This window comes from Verticillium dahliae, genomic scaffold (assembly GCF_000150675.1).
Source record: "Verticillium dahliae VdLs.17 supercont1.14 genomic scaffold, whole genome shotgun sequence".
Classification (NCBI taxonomy): domain Eukaryota; kingdom Fungi; phylum Ascomycota; class Sordariomycetes; order Glomerellales; family Plectosphaerellaceae; genus Verticillium; species Verticillium dahliae.
In genome coordinates, this window is record NW_009276945.1 from 488,630 (window position 1) to 504,260 (window position 15,631).

General features: G+C 55.4%; 7 protein-coding genes across 7 annotated transcripts in view; 5 read left to right on the forward strand and 2 right to left on the reverse strand.

Annotated features, from left to right (window-relative positions):
- Positions 1 to 436: 436 nt before the first annotated feature.
- Positions 437 to 1,569, forward strand: VDAG_06753 (26S proteasome non-ATPase regulatory subunit 10; the record flags this gene model as incomplete). Its single annotated transcript, XM_009659457.1, has 2 exons — positions 437 to 1,446; positions 1,548 to 1,569. The coding sequence occupies 2 exons, from the start codon at positions 437 to 439 to the stop codon at positions 1,567 to 1,569; spliced, it is 1,032 nt and encodes a 343-aa protein (XP_009657752.1).
- Positions 1,570 to 2,866: 1,297 nt separating this feature from the next.
- On the forward strand, positions 2,867 to 4,510 carry VDAG_06754 (uncharacterized protein; the record flags this gene model as incomplete). Its single annotated transcript, XM_009659458.1, has 6 exons — positions 2,867 to 2,903; positions 2,954 to 3,408; positions 3,464 to 3,781; positions 3,873 to 3,971; positions 4,025 to 4,127; positions 4,182 to 4,510. 6 exons carry the CDS (start codon positions 2,867 to 2,869, stop codon positions 4,508 to 4,510), a joined length of 1,341 nt encoding a protein of 446 aa, XP_009657753.1.
- VDAG_06755 (uncharacterized protein) lies at positions 4,471 to 5,615 on the reverse strand. Its single transcript, XM_009659459.1, has 2 exons — positions 4,974 to 5,615; positions 4,471 to 4,898 (listed from the first exon to the last, which is right to left on the reverse strand). Exons 1-2 carry the CDS (start codon positions 5,330 to 5,332, stop codon positions 4,526 to 4,528), a joined length of 732 nt encoding a protein of 243 aa, XP_009657754.1. The 5' UTR covers positions 5,333 to 5,615; the 3' UTR covers positions 4,471 to 4,525.
- A 729-nt stretch (positions 5,616 to 6,344) lies between these two features.
- On the forward strand, positions 6,345 to 7,499 carry VDAG_06756 (aldo-keto reductase yakc; the record flags this gene model as incomplete). The annotated part of the gene is made up of 4 exons (XM_009659460.1): positions 6,345 to 6,451; positions 6,510 to 6,623; positions 6,740 to 6,871; positions 6,926 to 7,499. The coding sequence occupies 4 exons, from the start codon at positions 6,345 to 6,347 to the stop codon at positions 7,497 to 7,499; spliced, it is 927 nt and encodes a 308-aa protein (XP_009657755.1).
- A 959-nt stretch (positions 7,500 to 8,458) lies between these two features.
- On the reverse strand, positions 8,459 to 10,660 carry VDAG_06757 (fatty acid transporter protein; the record flags this gene model as incomplete). Its single annotated transcript, XM_009659461.1, has 3 exons — positions 8,459 to 9,721; positions 9,773 to 10,527; positions 10,654 to 10,660. The coding sequence occupies 3 exons, from the start codon at positions 10,658 to 10,660 to the stop codon at positions 8,573 to 8,575; spliced, it is 1,911 nt and encodes a 636-aa protein (XP_009657756.1). The 3' UTR covers positions 8,459 to 8,572.
- Positions 10,661 to 12,498: 1,838 nt separating this feature from the next.
- On the forward strand, positions 12,499 to 14,253 carry VDAG_06758 (uncharacterized protein; the record flags this gene model as incomplete). Its single annotated transcript, XM_009659462.1, has 2 exons — positions 12,499 to 12,795; positions 12,874 to 14,253. The coding sequence occupies 2 exons, from the start codon at positions 12,499 to 12,501 to the stop codon at positions 14,251 to 14,253; spliced, it is 1,677 nt and encodes a 558-aa protein (XP_009657757.1).
- A 995-nt stretch (positions 14,254 to 15,248) lies between these two features.
- Positions 15,249 to 15,631, forward strand: part of VDAG_06759 (uncharacterized protein) — a gene marked incomplete at both ends in the record, with an annotated part of 1,498 nt that continues 1,115 nt past the window's right edge. The window contains one exon of the mRNA XM_009659463.1: positions 15,249 to 15,493. Coding sequence (XP_009657758.1) covers positions 15,249 to 15,493 — 245 coding nt within the window. The remainder of the gene's footprint in view (positions 15,494 to 15,631) is intronic.

Consider the following 15,631-nt stretch of genomic DNA (forward strand, 5'->3'; position numbering starts at 1 on the left):
CACCATCAACACAGCCAGGATAGCTTCACATGTATTGTCTAAGCATCCGTTATGAGTTCAAGGCTCTTGTCTTGAGTTCCACCTACCACAAACCAAGGAGAAGACATTTCAGCCGTACGCCTCTACCAGAACAGGTCAATAATGGTATTGGCTTGGCCGATAGCGTGCCACATGCGAAGGGACCGGGGTGATCTTGGGTCAGCAATCTGCACGACGCGGGCGTTCTATTTCGGTTGCATACCCCTGCAGCACAGCCTGAAATTGCTCTCCAGCCATTCGATGTTTTCCACCGCTCAACCACAGCAACCCCATCACATGTATCTTGCCCGTAAACTTTGTTGTAATTATTGATCTTGGCTGAGGATAGATGCTTGCAAGCAGTTGGTAACTCGATTCCGCCCAACGAGATCCCCAGGGTTTATCAGGGCCCTTGACAATGGAGTCCACGGGCGAGCCAGCCACCGCCGGCATGGCGGATCCACCGTCAACCGAGCAGTTACTCCAAGCTGCTGCCTCAGCCGACGACGAGGACCTGAGGCGCCTGACGCAATACTACACGACAGATATCGACATTCGAAACCAGGACGGACTCAGCGCACTGCACTTGGCCATCTTATCACATCATGATGGGGCCGTAGAAGCTCTCGTCGAGGCAAATGCCGACATCGAAGCGACAACGCCTGATGGTAGAAGGCCCCTATTCCTAGCCATCGAGGGGTCACGAACCGAGGTGGTGCGGTTCCTCTTAGCCCATCATGCTCTCGCCGATGCAGATGCCGGCGGCAGAATGCCCCTGCATGAAGCGGCGTCTCGAGGCAACGTCCACATCGCGCGACTCCTCCTCGACTATGGAGCAGATATCCAAGCTCTAAGCACAGACGAGAGGGATGCTTTGTTCTTCGCTGTGAGGAGCCAAGATTTGGCCGTGGCCCAGCTGCTACTCGACCGCGGCGCGGATCCCGACGCTTACCTTTCAGAGGACCCCCCGACTGCGCTTCACCTGGCCTCGGAGCTGTGCGACGTTGAAATGATGCGGATGCTACTCGAGCGAAGAGCAAAAGTGGACTTGAGAGACTTCAACGGCGCGACGCCTCTTTTCAGAGTTGTCGCTGCGGGGAACATCGAAGCTGCCAAGCTCCTGCTTCAGCATGGGGCCAGTATTCGCGTGTGGGCGTCTGGCGGCTTCTCGGCTCTTGACCTTGCGGATGGGAATCTCGAGATGCTTGAGCTTCTCAACGGAGACAGGGTGCTGCAAGGGCCAAAAGTACGAGGGGCTGGGCCGGCAGACGAGCCGGAGGCCACCTTCACGGTTCTCAAGCCTCCTCCAACGCCGGCCGAGCACGAGCGCGATAAGTTGACCGCTTGCCAGGGCTTCAACGCCATCATTACAGATTTTTTCCTGAATGGAGAAGAACACGAGCAGTCGGTGCCCAAGACGGCATCGGTGTATGAGCTCCTGTATAGCCATGGTCCAGGCGCCATTCGAAGCCGTCTTGATGGCCGAGATCCGAGCTATACATGGTACCACTTACCATCCAATAATGTAGGTGGTCAAAAGCTCGATACTAGGTTACCGATACTAATTTCATTCAATTTCGCAGATGGTATGGGTTGAGGTAAGCGTCTGAAGGCAGATATGCGTGGGCAATTCTCATTGACTTCCAAACAGGGACTAATCAGGCGGCTGACAGCCGAGAAAGGTGGTATATCTGCTGAGATGTACGATGATTCTAAGGTTGAGATGGAACTCTCAAGGCAGCAAAAAGGCAGCAGACCCAGAGCGCGAGCATCCAAGACGTCAGTCTTGAGATCTCAATGCCGTCGAGTACCAGTACGTGACCCCTCGACCAACAGACCCTGCATTTGTTACCAAGTCTTTAACCAAGCTCACCAAACAGGGCTTTACCGGAAACACTGACAGCATTGTCGCTTTCGTGAGCTATTCTGGTGTGTCAGACTGGCGATAGTGATCTGACCCCCTTTTCAGGTCCCATTTCTACATTTTGAAACCTTTGCTGGACATCAAGCTGTGGAGGCTGCACTGGCAAGAGCTCGTGATCGTCCAAATAGCTCAAGGAACCTTCAACTTCCGGCTCGGCTGGGCGTCCCGATACCTCCAGCAATCAGCGTGCGAACTCGCAAGTCATCAGATGAGGCACCAGCCAGCCGAACCAGACCGGCAACCCCAAGCAGTAATAATGCAGCTGTTGAAAATCCTCTCATCTCAGCCTTGGGCAAGATTGGTACTGTCCTGCGCCACAATTCACGGTCGAGCGCCAAATCAGCAATCGCACAAGACATAGAGAGACAATCACCAGAGCAGGCTGGAGAGCAAGCTGCTTCACTCTCCAGAAATAATAGCATACAGCGAGAGCCAAGTGTAACGATTCCCCAGGAAGGAACCATACCTCAGACAATGGATCACCGCAGCACGCTTTCTGGTGCCGAACGCCGATCTCCGCCACCACCCAGTCAATTCTCCCGAAGCGAAGGCCAACAATCACACACTTCACATAATTTAATGACAGCTAACACTAACAAATCACCCGCTCCCAAACCTGGTTCAGACAATCATTCTGAAGCACAAAGGTCAGGGTCGCCCAGAAAGGGCCAAGAATCAGAACCCGAGCCCAAAGTCGAACGTAAAACTAGAATGAAGCCAAAACAACAAGGCCCTCGCATAGATCCTCCACAGAAGAACCTCCACGAACATCTCTTCAGGGGCTACTTCAACTCTGGCACATCTGATCTGCAACCACGTCGCACATTGGACCAATATGTATATGCCGACATCGAAGCATCTTCAAACAGGGACAACGATCAGGTCGTCTATCGATATACAAAAGATTCCCGGGCCAAGATTTTTATGGTGGACCAGCTATGGTTATGGATCCTAGGCGAAGGTATGAAATACGTCACGACATGAGGTCGGGAGGCACTGACAGCTTTCAAGACACGATAATCACATGCTGCCCCGTCCGATGGAACTCTTGGGAGACCAAGCGGCAGAGACAGGCAGAGATGCCTACTGCTGAGACCTCGAAGCCCGGATTCTACATCAAGTGGTTCAGCGGAATGGTTCACAACCCTCACGCCTCGTTGGTGCGCCAGCGAGGCATGGGCTATCGCCCCATGATGATCGGCGGTCACAGCTCAAAAGAGCCCAGGGCATCTCAACCGAGTCGTAATTGGGCGGACGGTACCTGGCCTGAGCTTAAGCTTGACGATCCCTTGAATGTGTCCCAAATTGTCAACCGGCACCTTCTGAAGCAGAACAGGAGCGCTGTGGAGTCGGTCTTTGAGCTAGCTGGGCTCATAACAACGTGTTGTGTTGACTTGTTTGATCCGCATCAAGTGAGCGAGGACTATCTGTTTTTAGACTTTTTCGAAAACTCCATCGGTCAAGCGGTAAGTGGAATGAATCATCGCAATGAATGTATATTCTGATTTGTTGTGTCTTCAGAGCGATAAAGTCGCGAACTACCTGAGAAACTTCAAGGGGTCGGTCAGCGAGTTCAAGGAGGGCGTTGTGACGGAGGATATCATGGACATCACTAGCGAGACGGAACTGATGATCGAACTCGATGATATTCTCGATGAATTACACACATTGAAGCTTGTGTTGACGGATCAGAAGAGCGTCGTTCAGGACATGAACAGAACACTTAGAGAATCCGACCGGAATGCCTCGGCGTCCGCACATGTCAACACGAAAACCCTCGAAAGTCACCTGCAGAGGATCGAGCAGATGGAACAGGCGGCATCAAAGGCAGAGAAGACGGTCCGTATCACGCAATTTCCGATGCCCTGGACACATGAATATGCTGACCCAGATCAAGCTGCATCGCCTCGTTGACCTGAAACAGAAACAGGCTAGTCTGACAGAGGCGTGGTATGCGCGAGAGTCAGCTAGAGACACAGCTCGCCAGGGAAAGACGGTGGTTGTTTTTACTGTGGTCACGATCATTTTTGTGAGTTCTTTCGCGCATCCACACTGATGTGACGAGAGCTGACACAGTACCAGTTGCCCGTGTCGTTCATCGCAGCAATCTTTGCCATCGACAGCAATGGGTTCCGGCGCGATGAAGACGATAAGATACCTTTTGGCTACATGCTCACATATATACGTAAGGTCACCCCTCGCAAGCTGTGAAAATCTGACTGACACGAAGACATTATAGTGTCCATCGGCCTGACGATTTCTATACCCCTCATCGTCATCGCCTTTAACGTAGACAGGATAGCTAGATGGTTCGGAAGTCTTCGTGGGATGTTTGGGCGCTTTTGGCACATCAGTATCGTCATTGCACTCGCAGCAGCAGTGCTCACGGCCGTAATCGGCCCGGTGTGGACGTCAAAGTTGGCTGGAGGCATCAAGGCCTCAGTCTCAATCGTGCTCATCATGCTTCTGGTCGTGGCAGCCATAGGCCTCACCATGCACAAGCTCATGACATCGTTGAGCCGCAAAGTGTCTGTCACGACTTCGTCTGGTAGTAGTTGGGCTAGCTAAGGTAGGACATAGGGCTCATCCGACCATATTGGAGAGCACGGAAATGGAGAGGATCATGACGAGAAGCCCAATACAAGCAACGATGAGAAAGAACGTAGCCAGCCACCCAAGCGCCATTGCACCAGCTCCAACGTGTCCCGTCGCCACGCCGTACGTGAAGAATTTGACCATGGTTGTCGCAGAGGAGCTCGACAGATGCTGCCAGAAGCCCGTCAAGAGAGTCAGGACACAGGAAACAACCAGACAACCCAACGCAGCTCTCGAGACTACCCGGGAAGGAAATGGCTTCACTTCTCTCTCCGATCCGTTGCTTGTGTTGTCCTCATGCCATCCCGGGAAGGTGGCCAGTAGGAGAATCGCAGCAATGGCGGCGACAATCGAGATAAACCTTAGAGAGCTAGTTTAGATCATTGTAGCATACGAACGTGCTGCCCTCATGCAGCATAATTAGAAGGAATCTTACAAGAGAGCGACGAAGACAGTCTCGTCACGGAACTTTTGCGCTGCATGGATGAGGTTCAACGGGTCACCTGATTCATCCCCAATGGTTGTGCGACGCACAAATGCCTCAAGAGAGCCCGAGTTCTTCGAGCATATCGACTGGCCGCTGACCAGGAGGCACATACCCATATAACCTGCCCTGATTTCCATTGAGGTGCGGTTGACGGCAACCTCTGCAATGGATGCGGCAACGTTGCTGGCGGATGGCTCTGGGTTGCTGACGTAGGATAGAGACAAGAGATAGATCCCGGCGAGACTATCGCTGGTGCAGCCAGCGATGAGGATCGATATCAGGGTAACAGATATGACGAGGAATATCATGAGGACATGGTGGTACCCGATGTACGGGAGAAAGCTGTCGCTGCGTGTCAGCCTCTGGGCTCCAATGATGAACAGGGCACACAAACCGGCGTAGGTCAAGAGGGAATCGAAGACCCCTGGCCGAAGCTGGACTAGACGTCAAAGACATTGTTCATGTGCCTATTGGCGTATGTGGCCGCTTCCCGTGGACAGAACTGCTCGGCTCCTATGACTCTGCTCTGGAGCCTGTTCGGCGTGTTGCCGTCAGGTACGTTTCAATTGACAAGACAGGATTGCTTTCTGCAATCTCATGGCACTGTCAGCCTCACTCGACCTGAGTGGCTGCGAGATTTATGCACGCCTTGCACAACTTGTAGGCACCCTGGTCAATACCCAATTAGCAGACTCGATCACCTTCGCCCAGCAAGGAATGGCCAAAGACAGCAACAAACATCATAGTTCGTTCTGTGTACACTGACAACACTGAAACACAACCCCAAGGTCGTCATGACTCACTGAACGCACGATAATTGTAACGCAGAGAGCTCAGACTTGATGGGCGTGAGCCTTTCCCAGCTGTCTGAAGATTCGCTGGAGTAACACATTGTCATTTTGTCTTCCACCGGAGCATTTTGACCGCTGGCCAGCGCATACATGAAGAGTGCCAAGCGGGTGTTCGTGTTGGAAACCATTGCCTGGGATCGGCACCCACATCCGAGCGGCACGGGAGACATACGGAGTTCATGTCACGCCGGCCGTGAGGAAAAAGCAGACGGACAGTAGCTGTATTAGGCCGTCGTGCCGATCAAAAAGAACAGTCTGTGCTACGAGTCGTGTCACAAATCAGGAGGCCCGAAGGAATCCCGCACTTTAATGGAGCGGCCGACCCGTTATATCCGATGTCACAATGAAGGGTGCAAGCAGAGGTCGACAGGCGTGATGTGAGGACGTTATAAGCCTGGGTGGCAATGGCGCAGTGTTTCACTCTTGCGAAATCGTCATTCATCTACGGTCCTGTCTAGCACTCTTCAGCATGTCTTCCTCGCGCAAGCCTGTCGTGACCATCGGGAGTGATGGGCCTACTATTCCGGCCATGGGGTTCGGAGCCATGGGCCTAAGTTATGGTTATGGCGCTGGAGGGTGAGTTTTACGTCTTGTATGTCATGAAGGAAAGCAGACAGTACTGATATTGTGACAGTTCCGATGAGGAAAGGTTCAAAGTGCTCGACCGGGCGTGGGAGATCGGCTGTGTCAACTGGGATACGGCGATCAGCTACGGCGATCAGCTAAGGCGACAACGAGGACCTGATCGGTAAATGGTTTAAATTACATCCTGAACGCCGCAAGGACATATTCCTCGCCACTAAGTTCGCTATCGAGGATTCTGGAAAGGGAATAGAAGGCATGACCGTGGATTCGTCTCCAGAGAATTGCAAGAAATCCCTCGAGACTAGCCTGCGCCGGCTCGGAGTGGAGAGCATCGACCCTTTACTATATGCACCGCGCGAACCCCAGCGTTGCGATCGAAAAGACGGTCCAGGCCATGAAGGAGCTTCACCAGTGAGTTTGACACCCTTAGAAGGAGGGGTTGAGACAATACTAATGCATGCACAGAGCAGGAAAGATCAAGGATCTCGGGCTTTCGGAGGTCTCCTCTGCGACCCTTCGCAGAGCTCACGCCGTTCACCCGATAGCAGCAGTGCAAATTGAGTACAATCCTTGGACGCTTGACATTGAGGGTCCTTCAGGGACGAACCTGCTCGATACCTTTAAGGAACTCGGTGTGGCTGTTGTTGCGTACTCGCCGTTGGGACGAGGCATCTTGACCGGAAAGTACCGATCCAAAAACGACTTCGAGCCCGGCGATGTTCGCCACTACCTGGAGAGATACCAAGACGAGAACTTCCGGAAGAACCTGGTCCTCGTGGACAAATTCGAACAGGTTGCCAAACGAAAGGGTTGTACATTAGGCCAGCTCGTCCTCGCATGGCTCGTGGCCCAATGGGACAAGGTGATTGTGATTCCTGGAACGAAGAAGATCAAGTATCTGGAAGAGAACTTTGATTCTGGAAAGGTAGAGATCACATCAGAGGAGGAGCGTGAGCTTCGGGAGCTGGTCTCAAGTAGCGGTATCAGCGGCAGCCGGAACCCTTTCTTTGGCCAGTTCGTGGACACAGTTTCGTTATAGGCCCCATTTTCATATATTAAGTCCGATGTCTGGGATTCTGTGGATAATCCTTGCGGGGTATGCACACCAGTGACAAAATGCGAAGGTTACGAAAGGGCTGTCCGATGTAAAGCTTGTTAACTCTGGGCAAATCAGTTTGGCTTATCAAGAAAGACCTCGACTCCCTCGTCCGAAGTCAGTCGTGTTGCGAATAATCTGACGTCTCGTTATAAACCTGCCTTGCCTGCAGCTAGTAAGTTCATTAAGCTAACGAGGCTCGTCTTCTGGTCTAGTCACGCAAGCGAACCCTGAAATAAACTCCTGGTCTCGCTCAGTGTTACGAATTCCTGAATCATGGGAGCCCAGCGTTTCCCATCATCAACAAGCTGTCAGGGTGGTGAACGTCTTGTACAGCCACACAGCCAGTGATATGAGGTCTTCATATTCACCTATCCTTCCAAAACCTTTGAAAGCGGATCAATTATAAGAAAAGGCAATTCCCAGTATCTAGTCCACAGGCTAGCAGGCTTCCTAGCTCCGGGACGTTATTAGTAGCCGGACTAACGTGTTTGGCGCGGCGGGATGCACGATAGACTGAGTACAGGTGTTTGCCGGCCTACTTCCGCGTCAAACATGTCAAAGTACGCCTCCCTGATGCGTTTGCGGACTTTCCTTGCGTAACCATCGGGAGACTTCCCCTGCCATGCATGAACTGACCCTACGACATCGGCCCATCTGGCGGGGCCCAGGTTGTAGTGCCGCGGGCCATTACGAAATGGATGCAGGCTGTGTTCGGAGTCGGCAACAGGCCAGAGTTTCAAGTCAGTGGTAGGAAAACCCGTCATGAACATATCTAGGTCTATTTCCCACGGCAGGTTGCTCACCGCTTCCTCAGCCTACATCACCACTAGGCCCCGCCGAGACAGCGACGCTCTGGGATTTGCGAGAAGCAAAATATACCTGTGCAACAAACAAACAATGGCCGAAGTACTTTGTTAATGGAAACAGATGTAGTTAACATGAGCGGCAACCCATGATGCCAAGTACTAGCTAATCAAGCAAAAGGTATCATCCCTCCCTAACCAAGAATCGGCTCAAAGTTTCACTCTCCCACCATCCAACTGCTGCCAATCGTTTGCTGTAAAGGGCACGTAGGTATCCCCTTGCAGCCAGTACATTAGGCTCTCGTCGCCAGCCCCTGGCTTGACACCCTCGCCCCTCAATCCCGTCTTCTGCTGCTTGTTCGTCCCCGTCATCTGCATTCCCATGTCGGGCATGACTCTCAGGAAGAGCGGCAACGCGTACTTCGGCAGCGCCTTCTTGACATGTTCCGCCAAGCTCTTGAGGAGGGCGTCTTCTGGCTTCGCCTCGATTCCACGGCCCTCATCGAGCACCAGTGCCGCACACCCCGCCCGCCCATCATGGTGTGGTAGCTCAACGCCGTAGACATTGGCCTCACGCACAGCCGGGTGTGAGCCGATGGCTTCGCTGACCTCCTGCGTCGAGACATTCTCACTCTTCCAGCGGAAGGTGTCTCCTATGCGGTCACTGAAGAAGAGGCGACCCTCGCCATCCCATTTGAGAATATCACCGGTGCGGAACCAGGCGTCGTCCTTTCGGAACACGCTGCGTAACACCTTTTTCTGCGTTGCCTCTGGATTACCGTAATAGCCTTGGAAGCGACGTGACATGTCCGTCGGAGAAACACGGCACAGCAGCTCGCCCGGTTCATTCGTGCCAGCGGAACGACAGAAGCCTGTCTTCGGGTCTCGCCATGGCGCGCCTTGTTCGTGATCTACTTCGACAATGGCAAGATTCATGCCCATGACGGCATTGTAAATCCAGCCGTTTCGACCGATGGCACCTTTGGCAAAATCGTTTCGGCTGAGATTCCATGTGCCAAAGGTGCCCTCTGTGGCGGCATAGAATTCGCCAATCGTGTCGACACCGAAGCGATCGCGGAAGCGACTCCATACGTCGGGCCGCAGGCCGTTTCCAAATGCTGCTCGAACCTTGTGTTTCTTGTCGAGGTTCTCGCCTGTCGTGGGGTCGAGTTGTGGTGGAGCGGCGAGGAGATAGCGGCATGTCTCGCCGACATACTGAATGATGGTGGCGCCCGATGTGCGTACATCTGACCAGAAAGTCTTGGTCGAGAACTTACGCCCAATGGCAATCGTGCCGCCGACCTCTAGAGTGTTGCCAAAGCCCAGGATGGCAGCCGAGCTGTGGTACAGCGGCATGGACTGTGCACATGTTAGCTTTCCGCGGGGGTTGGGAAGGACTGTCGTGTTTACCGTGTAGAAGACATCATTAGTGCTGTTGCTGATGAACCGAGATGTGAAAACGCCGCCCACGATACACTTGGCCCAAGAAACAATGGCAGGCTTGGGCATTCCGGTGGTGCCGGAAGTAAAAATGAGAATGGCGATGTTTTGGTACTTGTCCTCGGATCGATCGGCGTCAGGGTATCTCCTAGGTTCGGTCGCAGCAATCTCTGCGAGTGTGGTTGGGTCGAACTCCACGAAGGTGACAGCTTCGAGTTCGCTGCGTACTTCTTGATTCACATTACTGGCAACCAAAGGGTCGACCAGCACCAAAGACGTCGTGGCAGTCTTGATGCAATGAGCCAGTGCACTCCCGGTGAGGTTGTAATTCATGAAGGCAGGCTTCGCTCCGATTGACCAGAGACCGAACCAAATGAAGATGAAGACATCGGAGTTTTGGAAGTCTACAGCGACGATGTCTTTAGGCTTGACACCGTGGCGCTCCCGCAGCCAGGTGCCGTAGCGAAGAACATTTTCATATACTTGAGCATATGTCCATGACTTGCCCTCGAAAATGATAAAGGTACGGTTCGCGGAGGACTTGTTCTGGGCATGGCGTTCGAGGACGTAGAAGGGACTCAGACGATCGGTCCGCTCACGCCACAAGGCGGACAAGGTCGCTGGAAGGGCGGATTGTACGAGGTGAACATCGTACCACAGAGACATGCGCGCATTCAGGTACGCAGCGCCTGCAGCGGCGGCTGGCAGGGCGACAGCGAGAGGGACTGTCATCAATCAGTACACTGGGGACCGAATTGGAGGACCGTCAAGCAGGCTCGAATCATGCAGGCTTCAGCCATTGGGTAGGGCGCGAGATTAGGTGCTGACGTTTCGGGGGGGGTTGGACGTACCAGGCATATTGTACTGTGCGTTGATCCCAGAGTCTGAGAGACGTCGTCAAGGACTCTTGATGGGGGCCACAAGTGAGTAAGAGGCGTGGATCCCGTCGACAAGGTCTGGCGGCGACACGGACTACCAGAAGCGCGGGACGTTGGCGGCCAGGCACAGGACGTGACTCGAGACAAGGCAAGGCAGAGGAGGCCTAGGCTTTGTCAGAAAAGACTATTCCGCTGAACAAAGTGACGTGACCCGGATGGGAGAACAGCAATTGGACGAGGTCGTGAGGTTATAGGCTACAGGAAGTCGATTGAAGGAAGAAAGCCGGCGGGTCCGAATATCAGGAGTGAGCCTGAAGTCTAGTGTCAGGGGACAGGGTCCATTCCGTCTCCTGGGGCCATGAATGCATTTGACGTTGAGTCGACGGTGACGACAGCCGAGGAGCAGCTTCGCAGAGTGGATATCGGTGGACATGTGCCCACAATCGAACGCCATGGCGAAGCACGACTAGCACAGCTGGTGGTACTTGGTGCACGCTACTGGCACCAAACGTTCGCCAACAATCCTATATTGGGCGCCGCTTGCATGGCGACGGGACATGAGTTGCAGGACACTAGCAGCGGTACCCCAGCTTTCTCCAGCCGTCGCAGCCCATCCAGGAGACCTTGCAGGTCTTGGAACACCGTTTTGGGATGGAAGCCTCGGCACCGCCAGCGGGGTTCGACGACTCTCAGCGAATTTTTAAGAGAGCCATGTTGGTGATTTGCTGCGACGTGTTGCTCTATCGAGTAAGTGACTCGCAACGGGGGGGGGGGGTCTATGTCACGTTGCGCGGAGAGTTCTCTGAAGAAGCCTAAAGCGGGCGATCAAAGGTGGCCAGAAAGACAGGAGTCAACAGCGCACCCATCTGAATCGTTGTATGCTTCGTCTTTGCCCTTGTTGATTCGGTTTCGGGCCCGGTCCGAGTGTTCCTGGTCCCGCAGAAGATCCTACGGCGCGCTATGATCAGCCGAGTGTCCGATGGGACATGGAGCAGAAGATTCCGCGTTTGAAGCGCTCGACGACCGGGCTACGCTCCAGCCCGAGATGGGGGGAAGAAGACGGTGACGGGCACAGCATTCGAGGCGGTCTGCAGTTGTTGGTAACCTGGAGGCCAGGATTGCTTGGCTTTGGGGTCACGAGAGGGGTAGCACCGAGGTATCTCAAGGGAACGAAACGCTGCAGCGCAGGACATGTGATGATGCCGGTGTCCCAAGACGACCTGAAGGTGCATAGGAGGTAAGCCAGTCGAAGCCGCAGCTTTGTGTTGTCCAGAGTCATCCGATTTGGCGTGTAGATTGTCTGTCGCTCTGAGGCCATCTTCCTTCGTACCACAGTGATCGGGGCCCGTTTACCTGGTGCTGGAGCCATATAAATTCTTGGACCACCTGGCGTACCGTGCTCGATCGTGACGGGAGGAGGTGCTGTCCATGAAACGCCATATTCACAGAAGACCGTGGGCAGAGGTCCTGTTGACGTTCATTCTGGGTTGCAGTGCATTTTGTCTTCGAGAAAGATTTTAGGGTTTCTTGCGTCCCTTATACCATGGTACAGGTACATACAGTACCTCCTGCCTCCACCTAGGTACTTGCCCGTTCAGGTAGGTACGTGGGCCTTGGTCAAGTCAGTGGAGGAAGGCGAAAGCGGGGCCGCTACTGCCTCCCCGTCCCTGTGAAGCGCTTATCGTCTCCGTCACTGCACTATCGCCATGTGATCTCGCGTCGCATTGGCTCCAGTCGTCAAACGGCCAGAAGTCGCATCGAGTGTACCGCCTATGTACGCTCCCTCCACCAGCCCGCCCACGGCCTCGTCGAGTCACCATGGCCGCGACACTACCCAGCCAAGACGACCTCATCCAGAACCCTTCGCTTTCTCTCCACGAGACTTCTGCGGAGGGGGCACCGCCTGCCGCCGGACCCACGGGCGAAGACGCCTCTTCAGAGAACCCCAAAGAACCGCCCCCTGAGAAGGCTTCGGACGTGCGACGCCGCTCTTTCGTCATTCTCTCTTTCTGGGCCATCGCGCTATGTTTTGGTGTGCCAATATGGTGGATAACGACGTCTATTTACCGGGCTAACTTGCCCTTGTCTGACATGCTGGACTGGGCTGACGGTAAGGTGAGTCGTCTGTCCGCGGCATGCCGTGGCTCTTCTGGATCCATGTGTTTCCCTGTCGACTGACAACCTCCAACGCAGGCCTGTCGCCCTGTCTTCCCGCTGAGCATCGCCATTGAGGCGTCGTCTCTGCAAGACCAAGAGGCCCAGAACCTCCTTCGACAGACGCAACATGCGCTCGACGACCTAAACGACTTCTCCGGCCACCACCTACGACTGCAGCTAGCCCCACGCTCCAATGATGCAGCCGACAAACAAGGCAAGCAAGAGCTCGCCCTGACGATCCGCCTGACGCCCGGCGAGTCCACTGCGGCGGCACTCGACCCAAACTCGGCCGTTCTCGACGTCACGTACCCGCCGAGCGCCGTCCCATCGGCGTCGTCTTCGACATCCTCGCTCGCCTCCTACATTGCCAATGAGCTACGTTCGACGTACGCTGAGGAGCAGTCCATCATCTCCTACCTGCTCTCGACCTCTCCCGGCGCCTCGGAGCCGAGGTCCAAGGCCCTCTCACCCGAAGTGGCCGAGTCCTTGTCGAAGCGGACCACTCGATCGATGCGCTATGCGCCTACATTCCACCTGACATTTTCCTTGTTCACAAATGGCGCCGTGCCGAACGCGTGGGACATTGAGAAGGCCATTCAGGACTACATGCAGCCGATGCTCGACGTGCTGAGCCCGATCCACAACTTCACCATGGACACGCAGGTGCAACTGTATGCGACGCCGGGTGCGCAAGCCGACGTGCTGGGCAAGGACGATCTCGCCAGCTTCATCAACGCCGCCGAGTGGCCGCTCTCGCCTTCCATCGGCGGAGCACCGACGATTAACTTTGTGCTCTTCGTCGGAAACCAGACGGTCGGGACCGAGCCGGGCTCGGAGAACTCGCAGTCGTGGCTGATCCCGCAATGGGGCACGGTCTATCTGCAGGCACTGCCGCCGGCCGTGGCGCGCGTCTCGAGCGCGGACCTCAAGCAGCCGATGCTGACGTTTGCGGGCCACCTGCTCTCCCTGCTGGGCACGCCGCAGACGGGCTCGCTGCCGCTCCGGCTGTCGACGCTGACGCGCATCCGGTCGGCGGACCTTCTGCTGCGGGCGTCGTCCACGCTGGGCTCGCTGGCGCGCGTCTCGCAGGCCCTGCCGTCCATCTCGATCCCCGGCAGCGTCGCGGACGGCGTGGCCAAGACGATGCGCCACCTCGAGCTGGCGTGTGCGAGCCTCGGCGGCCTCGAAGGGCTGGAGCATGCGCGCATCGCCGAGGCCGAGGCGGAGCGGGCGTTTTTCGAGAAGAGCATGGTCGGGCAGCTGTACTTCCCCGACGAACACAAGGTTGCGGTGTACCTGCCTCTGCTGGGGCCAGTAGGCGTTCCGTTGATCATGGGCCTGCTGAACGAGCTGAAGGCGTGGAAGAAGAGGAGACGAGAGAGGGCCGAGGCCGAGGCCAAGAAGAAGGCCCAGTAAACGAGCAAGACGAAGAGGAAAAAAAAAAAGAAAAGAGAAGCGAGAATAGAAACGAGTATCCCGAAGAATACGACATGATCCAGCTCATCCCATTGTCGTCGTCGCCTTGATTCGTATGGCAGCATGTCAGTGCCGAGCAGCAACCAGAGGACCCAGCACAGGTGCTTGGTGGTAGGCCATGGTAGGGGCTCGACAGTGGGGTCTTCAGCCAGGAACAGGGAGCAGACTGACGTACCCAGGCCTGCCAGGTACTTGACCTCAGCACCGGACCCAGCACCTAACCTCAGCACCTGGGCACCAATTACCTCGACAGCGGCGGGACAATGTGACGTCTGTGGATGTTCTTAGGCGCGGCATCGAGGCCAGCGCCAGCCCATAGCTGCCGTCGATCCCGTGGATCACTTCTCTCCTGCCTCGGGTCGGGCGGGCTGTCTTCGTTTGCGTCTACAGACGGCACCGTCGGGCTCCAGTGCAAGGGGCGGCCAACCCAGATCTTGCCAGACTTGCCAGACTTGCCAGACTTGCCAGACTTGCCAGACTTGCCAGAGCACCCGGATGCCGGGGAGCTTCAGGGCAGTGCACACCCCTGTGTTTGCTTTTCTCTGCAGGCCCCCAAGGCCCCCTCCACAAGTGCAGCACAACGTCACCTGCAACCCAAAGCTGAACCTTGTCATCCCACCTTTCAACCCAGCTGGCTTATCGTTATCATCCCTCACCCGCCTGCACTGCTTCCTGCACTGCTTTCCTCCCTCTACCTAGGTACCTAGTGAGCCATTGTATCACAACCGGACCTTGACCTCCTGCACCTTGCCGCTTCGCCTCCGAGTTTCCGCCTCCCTGGTCCTCGACTTGGAAGATCAGGTCACAAAAGACATTTACTCTCCCCGTGCTTCCCGCCTCTGCTTCTGTCGACACGCTCAACCCCGCCACGCACTGCTGCACACACGTCCCACCCCCACCAACACTGAGAGCACCAGTATGAAGAGGATCGCACAATGCTCCCAGAGCCCACGTTGAACTTCACGCTCCCCAGCATCCACGACGACACGGTCCTCGACTGCCGCGTCTACCACAGCCATGCGCTGAGCCCCGTCCCCAACGCCCCGCCCTGGCGACGACACGCCGCCATCGTTGCACACCCGTACGCGCCCATGGGCGGATCATACGACGATCCTATCGTTGACTCTGTCGCTGAAGCGCTCCTTCGCGCCGGCTATCTCGTGGGCACGTTCAATTTCCGGTGAGCTCCCACCCCCTTCGAGAGTCTTCCCTTCTGTTGCCACCGTTAGAACATGCTCATGTTTGGTGCTGCGCAGAGGTGCCGGCCACTCGCAGGCCGGACATCGTGGACGGGCAAGGCCGAGCGAAACGACTACGT

Bases quoted from the DNA above. Each gene is read 5' to 3' on its own strand.
- VDAG_06755 (XM_009659459.1), bottom strand. From the start codon at position 5,332: ATGATATTCCTCGTCATATCTGTTACCCTGATATCGATCCTCATCGCT. The intron at 4,899-4,973 runs GTAAGATTCCTT...TAGCTCTCTAAG, and splicing joins ACTGTCTTCGTCGCTCTCTT to GTTTATCTCGATTGTCGCCG.